The sequence below is a fragment of the Pyrgilauda ruficollis genome, unplaced genomic scaffold, assembly GCF_017590135.1.
Source record: "Pyrgilauda ruficollis isolate IOZ18807 unplaced genomic scaffold, ASM1759013v1 scaffold176, whole genome shotgun sequence".
Lineage (NCBI taxonomy): Eukaryota > Metazoa > Chordata > Aves > Passeriformes > Passeridae > Pyrgilauda > Pyrgilauda ruficollis.
In genome coordinates, this window is record NW_024516542.1 from 662,057 (window position 1) to 675,202 (window position 13,146).

At 37.8% G+C, this 13,146-nt stretch overlaps 1 protein-coding gene across 1 annotated transcript in view; it reads left to right on the forward strand.

The window, feature by feature from the left end:
* The window catches only part of AMPH (amphiphysin), a gene marked incomplete at its 3' end in the record, with an annotated part of 115,366 nt that overhangs the window by 51,745 nt on the left and 50,475 nt on the right, over positions 1-13,146 (forward strand). The window contains exon 2 of the mRNA XM_041464241.1: positions 8,558-8,638. Within this exon, the coding sequence (XP_041320175.1) occupies positions 8,558-8,638 (81 nt within the window). The remainder of the gene's footprint in view (positions 1-8,557; positions 8,639-13,146) is intronic.

The window sequence follows — 13,146 nt, forward strand, 5'->3', positions numbered from 1 at the left end:
TCCTTGTATTTCTACTGCCCAGCTAAGTTTTACTGCTGGACCTCTTAGGGTCACACTTAATGCTGAACAGTAACCATCTGCTATTGTGTTAAATTTTGCAAAGGTGCACACTTCTAGTAAAAGAAATTTGCTGGATGTTGCAAAGAAAATAGTGTGGTACACTGCAATATGCAGGTCAGTGTCCTGTGTAAAGTTCTTTCTGGTTTCAACTAAATGACCAAGGACTAAGGTAGAAGTCTGTGGCTTCATTCCAAAAACAGCCATAATCTTGTTTATTATGTGGATCTCTTTAGAGAATTTTTATATTATCTGGGCAATGATGAACAATTAGATTCTGTAATTTGCAGATTTTCTATGATCATCTCTCATTGCGTAATGTTCACATTTGTCATTTAGGCTGCATTTCCCTCTTAAATTTTGATTATGACAATGTAGCTTATTATAGTGGTTTATGCTTGTCTGGATATTATTCAGTACTCTTCTCATTTTTTAAGCAAACTGTTCCAATGCATCATGGTATTTCACAGTACTCAAAGCACCAGTAAGCAAAAGCTTACAAAAAATTAACAAAAAAAAATAATTTGTAAGAGAAGTATACCTTTTTGCTTCTTTAAGCAGTGAATACCTTATCAGAACTTCACAAACAGCAGAACAGTCCATCAATAAGAAAAATCCACTGGGTCTACAAAATGTGAAGAGACAACATCAATTCACTGAAATTCAGTTTTAGTGAGAGAGGAGAAGGTTCTGAAGCAGCATCACTGTACAGTTGTCATGTATCTTCCTTAGTCATCTTCTTTTGAGAGGGTTTGGAAAGAGGTTCATTAGAGTTTAGATCCATATTTCGTGGACAGTTAGTCGGACCAGTAGAATTGTCTTTATGCTCTTCCATACTGGAGAGTGCCTGGTACCTAGCAGCTTCCCTCTAGCATTACTCAGGCCATATTTCATGCATTCATGCAGTTCAGGATACAACTTCTCTTTGACTTTGTACAGCAGAAATTACCTATGTTATACATTAGGATAGCAATTGTGGAGCTGCATTATGCCACTAAATAATAGATTCCCAAATGCAGTTTACTGCGATGGTCTTTCTTCTAGGATATGATCCACTGTGTCAAACTTGAGCAATAAAACTCAACTGTAAATGGTGGACAAATAAGCATTATTGTGCCCAGTGTAAGGAGGAGTCTGGGGAACCATTACCAGTACAGTAATAAATATATAAAATACATTACGGGACAGTGAAGATTTTCTGTAATTTAATGAATATTCAGTTGTTCTGCATGTAATTAGTAGTGCCAGTTTGCACAGAAAAAAAGAACTGGTAACCACAGATGGCTTTAAGCTGATCTGGAAACCTGAGCTAAGTTCAGTCATTTTATAAGATTAGTAACAGAAACCAGCACCTCACAAAGTAATTGATTATAAGTGAAGAGCTTTATTGTAGTGGATTTCTGCATTTTCTTTGGTAAAAATTTCATAGGAAAATGCTCAATGTTCTGTATTAATCAGGTTTTCAGGCTTTTGAAAATCTGTCAATGGAAAGGGATTTTTTTCAACAACCTTGCAGCAAATATTAATGAGAACAGAGGGTTCAGCAAACATTTCACTGTCAGCTGTTGTTTTTGCAGGAATGCAATGGTGAAATAGCAGCAGGAGTACAAGGGCAAGGCTGTGTTTTTGGAAAGCGTGTGACTGTATAGTATGGAGAGTATGAAATTCAGTCAACTGCTTAGAGAAGAAAAGCCATTGAGCTTGTTGCATTAAAGCTATGATGAGATCAAAATATTCATAGCAGAACTGAAACTGCACAATACACTATGCTATTTCAGACACAGGAATCTTAACTCTGTCATAAAATGGTAATTTATACTTACTGGGTGTGTTCAGCACTAGAGAAAAAATTAACAGGTTTTTAAAAAATCTTACTATTTTTCTAATAATGAAAATCCATCCAATTTTTAATCCTACAGTGTAACAGTATTGAAAAATATCATAATGTCCATCTTCTTTTACTGACCATATTTTGAGATTTCAATGCTGAAGTGAAATGGAAGCAGAAGACTGTAGACTTTGACATCATGACAGAAAAGGCTGGTTTTGTTATTAAAAGCCACCCAACTAGATCTTGAGTAGATACAAATGCTACCTCTTTGGAGAGGAGGCTTTCTATTAGCTGCAGTAAACAAATAGATCCATAAACTTAATACTTGCATGTCTGTAATCTACTGCACTATCTCTTCCCGCCCCTCTTTGCAGCAGAACAACTAAGCAGCATCTTTGTAATTTTTCTCCCTGTTTTCACTTCAGCATCCCATGTGCTAACTGTGAGGAGGTGAGAATCTTGTGTGGCTTCAATGACTCTGGAGTTTTCTATTTCTTGTGTTTAACACCTTGCTGTCATGCTTGAGTGAGAGTCAGTATATAAGTTTTGAAATTATTTCCATACTGGGGTTAATACTTCTTTGTTATCTTCCTAGATAGCTTTTATTTCTGGAACAAACAGGGTTTCTTAAACTTTGTTCCTACACTTCTGAAATACCAGCTGGGTATCATGGACCATGCTTAACATTTCTACTTTGACACTGTTTTATAGTCTTGTGATATTAGACACTTTGTATAGCATCCCATTGAATGAAAATAATTGTCTTTTTAAACATGGAGGTGTTTGTGGTGGTTGTGTAGGGTTTTTTGGTGGGAGGAGATGGCTGGCTTGTGGCAAGTTGATTGGTGGGGTGGAGTTTTTTGTCAGTCTGGAATAACCGTCAGGCTCTGGTAAGCTTGGGTGTGTGAGAAACAAGGCTCACTCTTTAAAATTTTTAGAAGTTTAATAAGGGATAAAAGGGACAGTATCCAGCACTGGGGTGCTCAGCAAGCTCCCAGAACACACTGTTAACTATAACAACTCTTCTTATATAGTTTCTTATTGTATTGGTCAAATGCATATTAATGAAAATTATACATATTCAAACATTCCTTTGAGTTTACATGTTCTGAGAATTCGGTATCTTAGTTCGACCCCTGGCCTTATCTTCCTAGAGTACATGCCACAATGCAGATGTGATTTTGAGATTCTTGTATTTTATTTCCTCATGAGACCCCCTGGTCTGTGGTTTGACAGTTATTGATAGCCAAAGGATCAGTGGTAGATTCCTTCTTGCTCTTTGGGTGTTATTTGCCTGTTTTTTTCAGTGTTATCTTATCATACACACATTCTAGCCATTTTTACAAGTACTTTCAATCAACATTAGCTATTTCACTATTGTCAGTTAGTTACAAAAATAAAGGCATTCATTATTATTTCACAACTACAATTGCTTCTGAAAAAAGTTAATGTTATAATACACAGTACATATCCTCTATTTTAATATTTTGCAAAAGCTTAAACTATAATATATATTTATCACACTAAGATGTACAATCTACACAGGGATTAGGGTATTAACCATAAAAGGCTGACAAATTATACTATACCAAAAGCAGTTGAAAAGAGATTACAAACTGTACTATATCAACATAATTTACAAAACCTAATAGCAAAAGATAAAAACTACATAGTTATTTATAACAGGGTCATGTATTTTTGCTTTATGAGTTGACATATACTATTTTATAGTTAGGTAAGTTAAAATACAGTCATGTTTGCTTCAAACTTAAGCCATTGTGTTTCTGTTTTTTTTAAATGCCAGATAAGCATTGTTGTGTATCATAAGAAGCTTCTTTCAAAGCTTCTATTTTATATTGGCCAAATACTTCTTTAAATTTTACGAGCATTTGCTGATATCCATATGATGTTTTGCACTAGGGTGACTCTAAAATTATTTCTCCTGCATGGTTGGTTTTCATTTTAACCAATTTCTGCCCAGAAGTACCATCTTGAAACTCCTCTGGAAAATTGCACATATTAGTCATGCAGCCCTAGTATTTCTTTTACAGGTTGTAGAAGAGTATGGTATTAGGTAAAACAAAAAGAAAAAAAAAATGTTGTGAAATGTTGTTGTAAAACTGTTGGGGAACAGTGTTATAGATGCATGAGTATGCATTTCTTGAGATCCAGAGCACTTTACTGTTGTAAAAAAAAATTTGGACAGAGAGTCTATGACAATGGTTTTGAACTCTCATAAGTGTTTGTCTTGCTTTCCTGGGGTTATTCTGTTATACCCTAAATTGTGCTACTTTTGGCAAATTAGCTTAGCTTAATTTTTTTCAGTATTTTAATGGTCCTGTGAATTTCTGATGAAGTCTTCTCCTGGGTAGCTCTGTCTGAGCAGTCATATCTTCCTGGCCTGAGTGGTTTTAAATATGTTGGTTGTTCTTTAAGAATACTGATGTGTGACTGGGGGTGATGTATCTTGATGTATATGATGAGGTCATTTCCTGTCCACCCTGCTGCTGCCCTGCAGGAAGCTGAGCTGCTCTTGAGGCAGCTCCTGGGTGGCCGCAGCTGCTTACATCAAAGAACCAGCTTCAGCACTGGGTTGTGGTTTTTTTTGGTTTTTTTTGGTTTGGTTTTTTGTGGTTTTGTTTTTTTGTTGGTTTTTTTTTTTTTTTTTTTGGGTTTTTTTGTTTTTTTTTTTTTTCTTTCCTTGAATTGCCATAGTCTTAAAAACTTTTTTAGGAGATGATGGCTAGCCTCTCAGGGTGGTAGTCTCAGTAAGTAGTAACACACTCTCATTCTTGTCTCAAGACAAGAGTTTTCAGTGTAATCAAGCCTTCTCCAGCTAATCTGTAGTTTATTTTACTATATTAGTTTCTTCAGTATGCTGCACACACTTAACAACTTCACATTACAATTATTCTAAAATTGCTCAGTTGAATTCAAGATCCTCATAAAACTGAATGTATTATATGGGAAATAGAGGCACTTAAAAGACTAAAAGCATATTGTTTAGTCTTACATAATCTGAAAGGTTTTTTGAAGATGCAGCAACCCCAAATGGAAGTACTCTTGATGACATTCATAAATTACATCAGACATGATTGATGTTCTTACTCAAATTTTGTGTCTTAGATGTAGAATCTGCCATGTTATGTCAGTACCACATTTCCTGGCAATTCCTCTCTACAAGTTTTTACTTGACCGTATGAAAATTTACCATTGTATTAAATTTAGCTTTTACTTCATTCTCAATGCTAATTAGAATTAACTATTTAGTTAATATATTTTTAGCAACATGCTGGATGAACACTGATACTCACTTTAGATACTTTTTAAAAAAACATTTTTCTGTCATTTTAAGAGGAAGCTTAGGGGTAGCTGAGTTAGTTTAATTATATGAAATGAGGTAGCTTTTATCCTGTTTTATTTTATTAGGGTGAACATATTCATCAACTATTTTATACAGTCTTCAGAAGATTGCAAAAAACTTGAATATGGAACATTTACTGAGATTGAGTTTGTATCCATTTCTTTAATTTTTAAAATTTATCTTATTGTAAGTGATACAGACCGTTCATACACATTGATAGATGTTCTCAAACTTAACCTCAAATTTTATTTCTCTGTATGGGTATATTAAGAAGAAGAAAAAAAAAAAGCTAGCCACGTGCCTTCACTAAGTTTGGGTTTCACTCAAGCCCTTCACGCCACCACATGTTCAAGATCTTTGATTCCTCTGCATTTTATTTTTCTTTTCTAATAACCTGAATCCATGATATGGATTACTTAGCACTTGGGCCTAAAGTAAAATATTAGCCACTTATCAGTCCAGATTTCCATTCTTTAGCATGTTGTAGAGCCAAGTCTTCTGTGAAACACAATCTATCTACCCTTCTCTCCTCCACATGGGCCACCAATAAATAGACTGAGCTATTCCTGTTACTATAGTTAATTCTTATCTAGAAGGGTGGTCAAATTGAGGCTTAAGGGGGAGATTAAGCACCTGCTGCTCCTGACCATAGCCTTAATTTTACCATTAAGAACCATCAGATGCTTTCCAATGACCTGAGTGTTTCAAGTCTATTTTCTGTTGTTCTAAACCTAGTGCTACTTGCCATTTCCTAACCTTCTCCATAGACCAAACCCTGACTTTAACCCAGATATTCTACAGAACAAGATGAACAAGATATTTAAAATTTTCATGGTGGGGGTGGTAGACTTAGAGTAACCCACATGTAAGGCAGACAAGCCTTCATCCAGCTTTAGTCCTACCCCGAAAACACCCTATAGGTGCTGACCTAACTGAGCAAAAATAAACTATAGACTTCTATTGACAAGCAACTTCCACTTTGAGACAGAAGTGCACAAACAAGAGCTGAAAGGTAGGTCAGTTTCTACAGATGTCAACCTGGCCACTTTTCTGTTTAGACAACCAATGGTAAACTTGTGAATAGGTTGGTTGTAAAAGGCTGAGCTACACATTCATTAGTCCATGGAGTTATATGGGTGGGATCTAAAAGAACCTGTGAGGAATAGTTTATTTTAGCCACAGTCTGCTCCAACGGGATTAGGACTGCTTTCACTCCACCGGGATTAGGACTGCTTTCAGCAAAAGAGTAACTGAACCCGTTATCTGTGCACATGGCATGAGCTGCAGGACTTCCACGAGGGCAAGTTTCTTTAGTCTCTATCTTGGAACTTTTAGATCCAACCATATGACATTTATACAGTTTTGATTTGAATTGGCAAAACTGAGAAACTATGTTATAAATTATCTGTATTAAGATTAGGGTTGGTGTTTGTAGGGGCTAAATTGTAACACTGCATCTTGGTTCAGCTAAATATCTGTATATAAATGGAAAGCTGGAGTTAGGCTAAAAAAACCCCAAACCATAGGAGGTAGGTGCTACAGGAGGTTGTTCCCTTCTGAGCCTTGCACTCTTGGTCCTGAGGCACATTTGAAAATGTGAATGTGTGCCATTGATATGGAAAAAAAGAGTCTATCATGACAACTTTTGATGCTGTAGTTTGTTACCTATGTTATGAATGCTCATAGTACAGTTAACATGCTTCTTGCTTCAAATGTGGTTTGAATGCATTGCCATGGTCAGGAGGCTTACATGGCCACCACCTCTTTGAAAGAAACATGTTGGATTTTCAGAAAGCCCCCTGGTGCAGATCAAAGCGGTGCCACAGCTGGGGGCAGCCTGTTTGGCTCATTGGTGACAAGGAGCAATATGAAGGCCTGTGATGATTAAAAATGTTAAATTATTTCACTTTATAATTATCTGTGATACTTATTAATATGTTATGAAGAGGTTGGTGATGAGAGTGTATGAGGTTTTTGGGACTAGTTAACTGTCTTAAAAGCAACTAAAAATGCCCACATATGCCAGGAAAATGAACATAGCTATTGGCAGCAAAAGGCTAGTCTATATATTTTTTTTCTTCTCTGATATCATTCTTTCAGTCTTTCTGCTGTAATTATGTCAAAACTTCCTTTCATATGCCATGTCCACAGGTGGCATTGCATCACGTTCATTATTATCTTGACCTCTGGTTTCCACAGTAGCAATGCTCATCACCCCTTTGTGCAGCCTGATTTTGTGCTGTGAGGCTGGCTGGACTTGGGAGAAGAAGGTGGTCTGGGAAAGAATATCATAGTACTGGAGCTGTACATTCTTTGTTTTGAGAAGAATAGGTTATAATGTTTATATGTTTATTCATAGCATCTGCTAATTGCTACCATTTCAGTTTTGTGGGGTTTCTGGGTTTTGTTTTGGTTTTGTTTTAATTTGTTTGGTTTTGTTATTTACTGTGCAAATAGATCATTTGGTCAATTTGTAATGGGAGAGCAATTTGAACATCAATCTGTGGGATGGTTCATTCCTACAAACAACTACTCTGTAAAGATTTGGGGATTGCTTTACAAGTAGGGTGAAGCCTATTTGCAGCTATGTTTAAGTCTTCAGATTACAATGAATGGATAGCAATGGGATTTAATAATAGAATGACTAGTTTATTGTGGTTAAATGCAGTGCAAAGTGTAGCTGCATCAAATGACTTTTGAGATTGATGATTAAATAGCTCTTATTGCTGAATTGTTGTAGCACACTTATTATCTAGTGGATGACAATCTACTTATGAATTAATGAGGGGAGCAAAATGAACGCTATGTTTTAAATAGCCGTCAGCCTTACAGTTCTTTAATTTTATGACTTTATGTTGAAAATCATGCAGATAAGAATAATGTTAATACTGTTAAATGTATTGAGAAGAAAAACCTGATGAGGTTTTTTCTTTCTTCGTCTGAATTGGAGGACAATTTGTAGTGCCAGCAGAATTCTCTCATTCTTTCTTGCTTTGAAAAAATAAGAAGCATTTCCCCCAAGGACTCCATACACACACACACACCCCCATACTCCTGCTTTTCCTGCTTCTTTTTTTTTTTTTTCTTTTTTTTTTTTTTTCCAGAATAGTTTCTTGTGTGCATTTTGGAAATTGTAGAGCACAAATCACTCTGAAAAGTAAAATGCTATTTACACGATTGGGAATACAAGCATCATAACCTCACCCTAGGACAATGTCTAACTGCAAGAACAGAAGTGTTGAAAGTAGCAGATATTTTGATTTGTGTCATAAATATTAAATTATTCCTTATTTCTTTCACTATAGGTTCTTCAAAAACTAGGAAAAGCAGATGAAACTAAAGATGAACAGTTTGAAGAATACGTTCAAAATTTCAAACGGCAAGAGGTCAGTTATTTTTTCATTTTTTTAGTTGTGTCTTAAGAATACAATATATTTAACTTGCTGTTTTTGAAGGTGTTGCAGGGGAACAGGTAAGATTCTGTTTTTTCATGGGTACAAGATTTTGTTCTGCAATTTTCAAAACAGAGATAACAGTTGCATTTGTCCATGCAGAGCACTAAAATATGGGCTGAAAATAAAAGGACATTTGTTTTCATATGTAACATCACCATACTTAAACTGCTTGAGATCAGAGTGACAGTACATTTTCACCAGTAATTAAGAATAGAACCCAACCTGAACTAAATGCAGCTTTGTGGACGCCTTGTTACAAAGAAAGAGAAGTATTTACATGGTTTCATTTGGTGGATTGCTTTCATCAGTGCTGTATAAAATACTGGTTTAATAAGAGTGAGCAGATTAATAGTTTTGGACTGCACATGTGTTGTGAAGTTCCCCGTGGGTGCTGAGGTCTGTGGTGGCAGTGCTGATGGAGCATAACTAGGCAGCAATGCTCAATTACTCTTAGTGTTATAAACACAACATAGGAAACTAAAGGTGCTCCAAGAAGTTTATAATCTACTCCCAGTCCAGTCCTAAATTCTAGCCCCAATTACTTGTTGCTTCGTTAGATAGACTTTTTGGCTCTGAGGGGATGAATTGCAATTTATTATATAGTACATTTGTAGCACAAATTAATACCTACCATGAACTGTGGTAATACCACCAAGAAAATAGTCTTGTTACATAAGTATGAACTGACATATCTGTCGTCTTTGTGAGCTGTTATTTAGAGCTCCTATAGAAAGGAACTGGAGAGTGAGAGCTATTCCCACACATTTTACACAATCTAAAATTTGGCTCATGTCAGTGTTTGCAGTTTCTCCTCTGAATCAGTCCTATTCTACCAAATGCACTTTCCTCCTTTTCATGTAGACACAAAGCCTGTATCCTGACTGCTAGAATGCTTATTAACTCTTCTGCATCTTATTGTCACTTTGCCTTTATTTTCCTCTCAGTGTAGAAGAGAGGGAGGTTTCAAAAGCTATTGAGCTTTCCTCTTCGCCAAAGAGAGGAATACTGGGAAGTAAAAGAATCTGTTTCTCTGAGATGGGCAGTTCTTTCCTCAAATTTCTTGAGGTCAGGAAGATGGTGGGATTTAACAGAAGTTTTGAAACCCTACAAAGATGCTATATTTTCCCTTTTCTTCCCTTTCCACTTTTCCAAGTCTTCTTGACTTGACCTTTTGATTATTCGATGTTGTTGCTTATCCTTGTTGTCCGTATCCCAGCTGTTTGCACAGCTAAGTAAGTGTATTTCTACAAACACACTAGTAAGTGTGTTTGTAGAAATAAGGTACATCTCTGAGGGGTTTCTTCAGTGTAGAAGCAAATGGAGCATCTCCATGAAGAAACTGAATTTGTGGTACTTTTCTCTCTTAGTACAAAATTCTGAGACAAACAAGAGGGGAAAGAGGAAAAAAAAATCCTTTTAAGCAAAATGATATCTCAAGTATTGGGTTTTTTCTGTCCTTTACCAAGAATTTTCTGTAATGGTGATTTTAAGCTGAAAATCTTGCTTAGATCTAAGGAGGATATTAGCATTACTTTCTTTTTATTTCCTCATTCTTTGATGTACATAGAGGCAATAATAAACAGTAAAGTACTCTGCAGGAACTGCATGATGCTAAATCCTAAATGCAAATATGAGTTGGGACCAGAGAGGAAATTGGGTAGGGAGGGGTGACTGCAAAGGGAACTACTACAGTTGTCACAACAGTTGCATACAGATTAGGCTAGGTGCACTGACGCACCAAATGAGAGTGACTAGTCACACATGCACAGTAAGCATGTGTGACTGAACTAGTCACACATGCTTACTGTGCTTTCAAGAAGTTCTGTTGTGCTCAATTCTTCAAATACAACAGGGAAAATGCTGCAAAAGCACTGTTTCTGCCATGTTCACCAATAAGAAACATATAAATAGTTTAAATTTTCTAAGTTTTGTCCATGTTTTTTATCTACAATTTAATAGCAATGCAAAGGTATGAAGCATTACAATGTGCATCTGAATTGTCACTCATACTGATTAATGCCATGCAGAACTGCTGTCTTTTGTGAACTCAGGAAGCCATCTCTTCTTGGTTTGTATTCAGTCCTGCTTTGAAGTTCATTCTGCAACTCTAGAGGCTTTAGATAAAGTTAAATTCTAGATATTAAAATATAAAAAGGCAATCTGGTGGATGTATCTCTGTGCTGAAGCTCACCACGGTGTTGCTGTGGGCCATTCAGGAGGCTTGCAAGAACGACCAACCCTGTTAGAGGCTGTGCCATCTTTTTCAGTTTCCTCCGGGATTATTTGTCTCTGTGATGGTCACTGACCTAGCAAGCTCATGGCAGAGGAAATTTGAGAGGAGGTCCAAGCTTTACTTTGTTTCTTGCAATCTCATTTACCAATGATCTGTCTGTTCCCTGGCCACCTCACCTACTGTCAGTTCATTCTGAGGAGCACTATAACTTCAGTTCTATGTCTCTTTGCAAGTTCTTTGTTGCAGCTGGTGCTATGTGTGCCCTGAGGATCCTGGTAAGCTGAAAGCTGTGAAAATGGTCTATCTTGCTTGCCTGCATTACTGAGCATGCAACCCTTGAGAGATCAACTAACCTTAAGTATAGAATGATCTTTTTATTACTACTCTCCAAAGATAATAAATGAGGACTCCCAGTTCAGCCCAATGAAAGGATAAAGGAAAGAGCATAGTGCTCATTTTCCAAGAAACAGAAAATTGAAAACCTGAAATCATGCCTGAATAGCAGATTAGATGGTGGGCCTGTACCAAACTCAGAAGAAGGCTATGTGTAAGGATACATGCATGTCATGGTTTGATACTGGCCAAAGATCAGGCACCCACAAAAGCCACTCACTCACCCTCCCTTCCAACAGCTGGGCAGAGAGAAAAATTTAATGAAGGCTTCATGTGTTGAGATAAGGACCAAGAGAAAACACTCCAAGGGCAAAACAGGCTGAGCTTAAAGGTACAAAGTGAATTTATTACTATCAGACTCAGAGGAGAAAAATGAGAAGTAAAATAAGCCCTTAAAAACACCTTTTTCCCCCAACTCCTCCCTCCTTCCCACCGACAGCACAGGGAGACAGGGGGCTGAGGGTCTGGGTCAGTTTGTCACCTGAGGTTTTCCTCCACTACTCAGGGAGATGAGTCCTTCCCTTGCTACACCATGGGGTCACTTCTCAAGGGAGACAGTTCTCTGTGAAGTTCTCCAGCATGGCTCCAAATCTCATGAGCAGCAGTCCTGCCAAAACTACTGCAACTTGACTCCTTCCCATGGGCAGGCAGTCCTCCCAAAACTGCTGCAGTGTAGGTCACTCTACCACGGGGTGTGGTTCTCCAAGGACAGGCTGCTCCAGCCTGGAAGCCGGGGCCCCCTCTATCCACCGGGTCTTCCACTGGATCACAGCCTCCTCCAGGAGGAGGTGCTCACACCTGCTCCAGTGTGAGCACCTCCCCCATGGGGTGCCAGTGGATCTCTGCATCCCCCATGGACCCCCATGGGCTGCAGGGGCATGGCTGCTTCACCATGATCTTCACCACAGGCTGCAGACGAATCTTGGCTCTGGCACCTCAAGCATCTCCTGCCCCTCCTTCCCCACTGACCTTGGTGTCTCCATGTTGTTTCCCTCCCATGTTCTCACCTCCTCCTCCTCTGGCTAGGAAAAAACTGTGCATGCACACTTTTAAAACATTTTTTTCTTAAATATGTTATCACAGAGGCATTACCAACACCTCCAATTGGCCCAGCCTTGGCCAGCAGCATATCCGTCTTCAGAGCCATCAGGGATTGGCTCTGCTGGACATAGTGGAAGCTTCTACAGCTTCTCACAGAAGCCACCTCTGGCTGCCAAAAACCAGGCCATGCAAAACCAATGCAGTGCAGCAGATCTGTCTGGAGAAAATAGTCATTTAGATTCTCCAGTCATCCATTCCCATCTCTTTCTGAATACAACTGGATAAGAGCCTCTTCTGGACTTGACAACCCACAGTTTAATTACCCAGATGAATCACTGTGGAGAAACTGAGTCATCCCATGTCCAGAGAGAACAGAGCAAAGTTGCTTTGCAGAGCCCCAGGACTTTCTCTGTCAAAACCATTAAGCTCCTGCAGCTGATGATAACAGAAAAACATTTAGATTTTAAGCAATGAATACAGCTGGTTTTCATCTTCCACTTGAGCTGTAAACTGAAAATTCCCACTCTAAATCAAAGCTTGTGGAGCATATAAACTCATACATGACAGTATGACACAGATTTTCATTTTATTGTAAGAAATTTCTTGAGATTTAAACCTTTATCTCTGCACAGCTAATTGTAAATACGCTCAGCCTCTTAATCGACTCTGAAGTTCAGAATGAGGGGGAAAATAAGAGAATTTCTGCATAATTCTCTCATTTCTATTGTGAAATTATCATCAAAGGCCATTGAGGATTTACCAGAAATTCCAT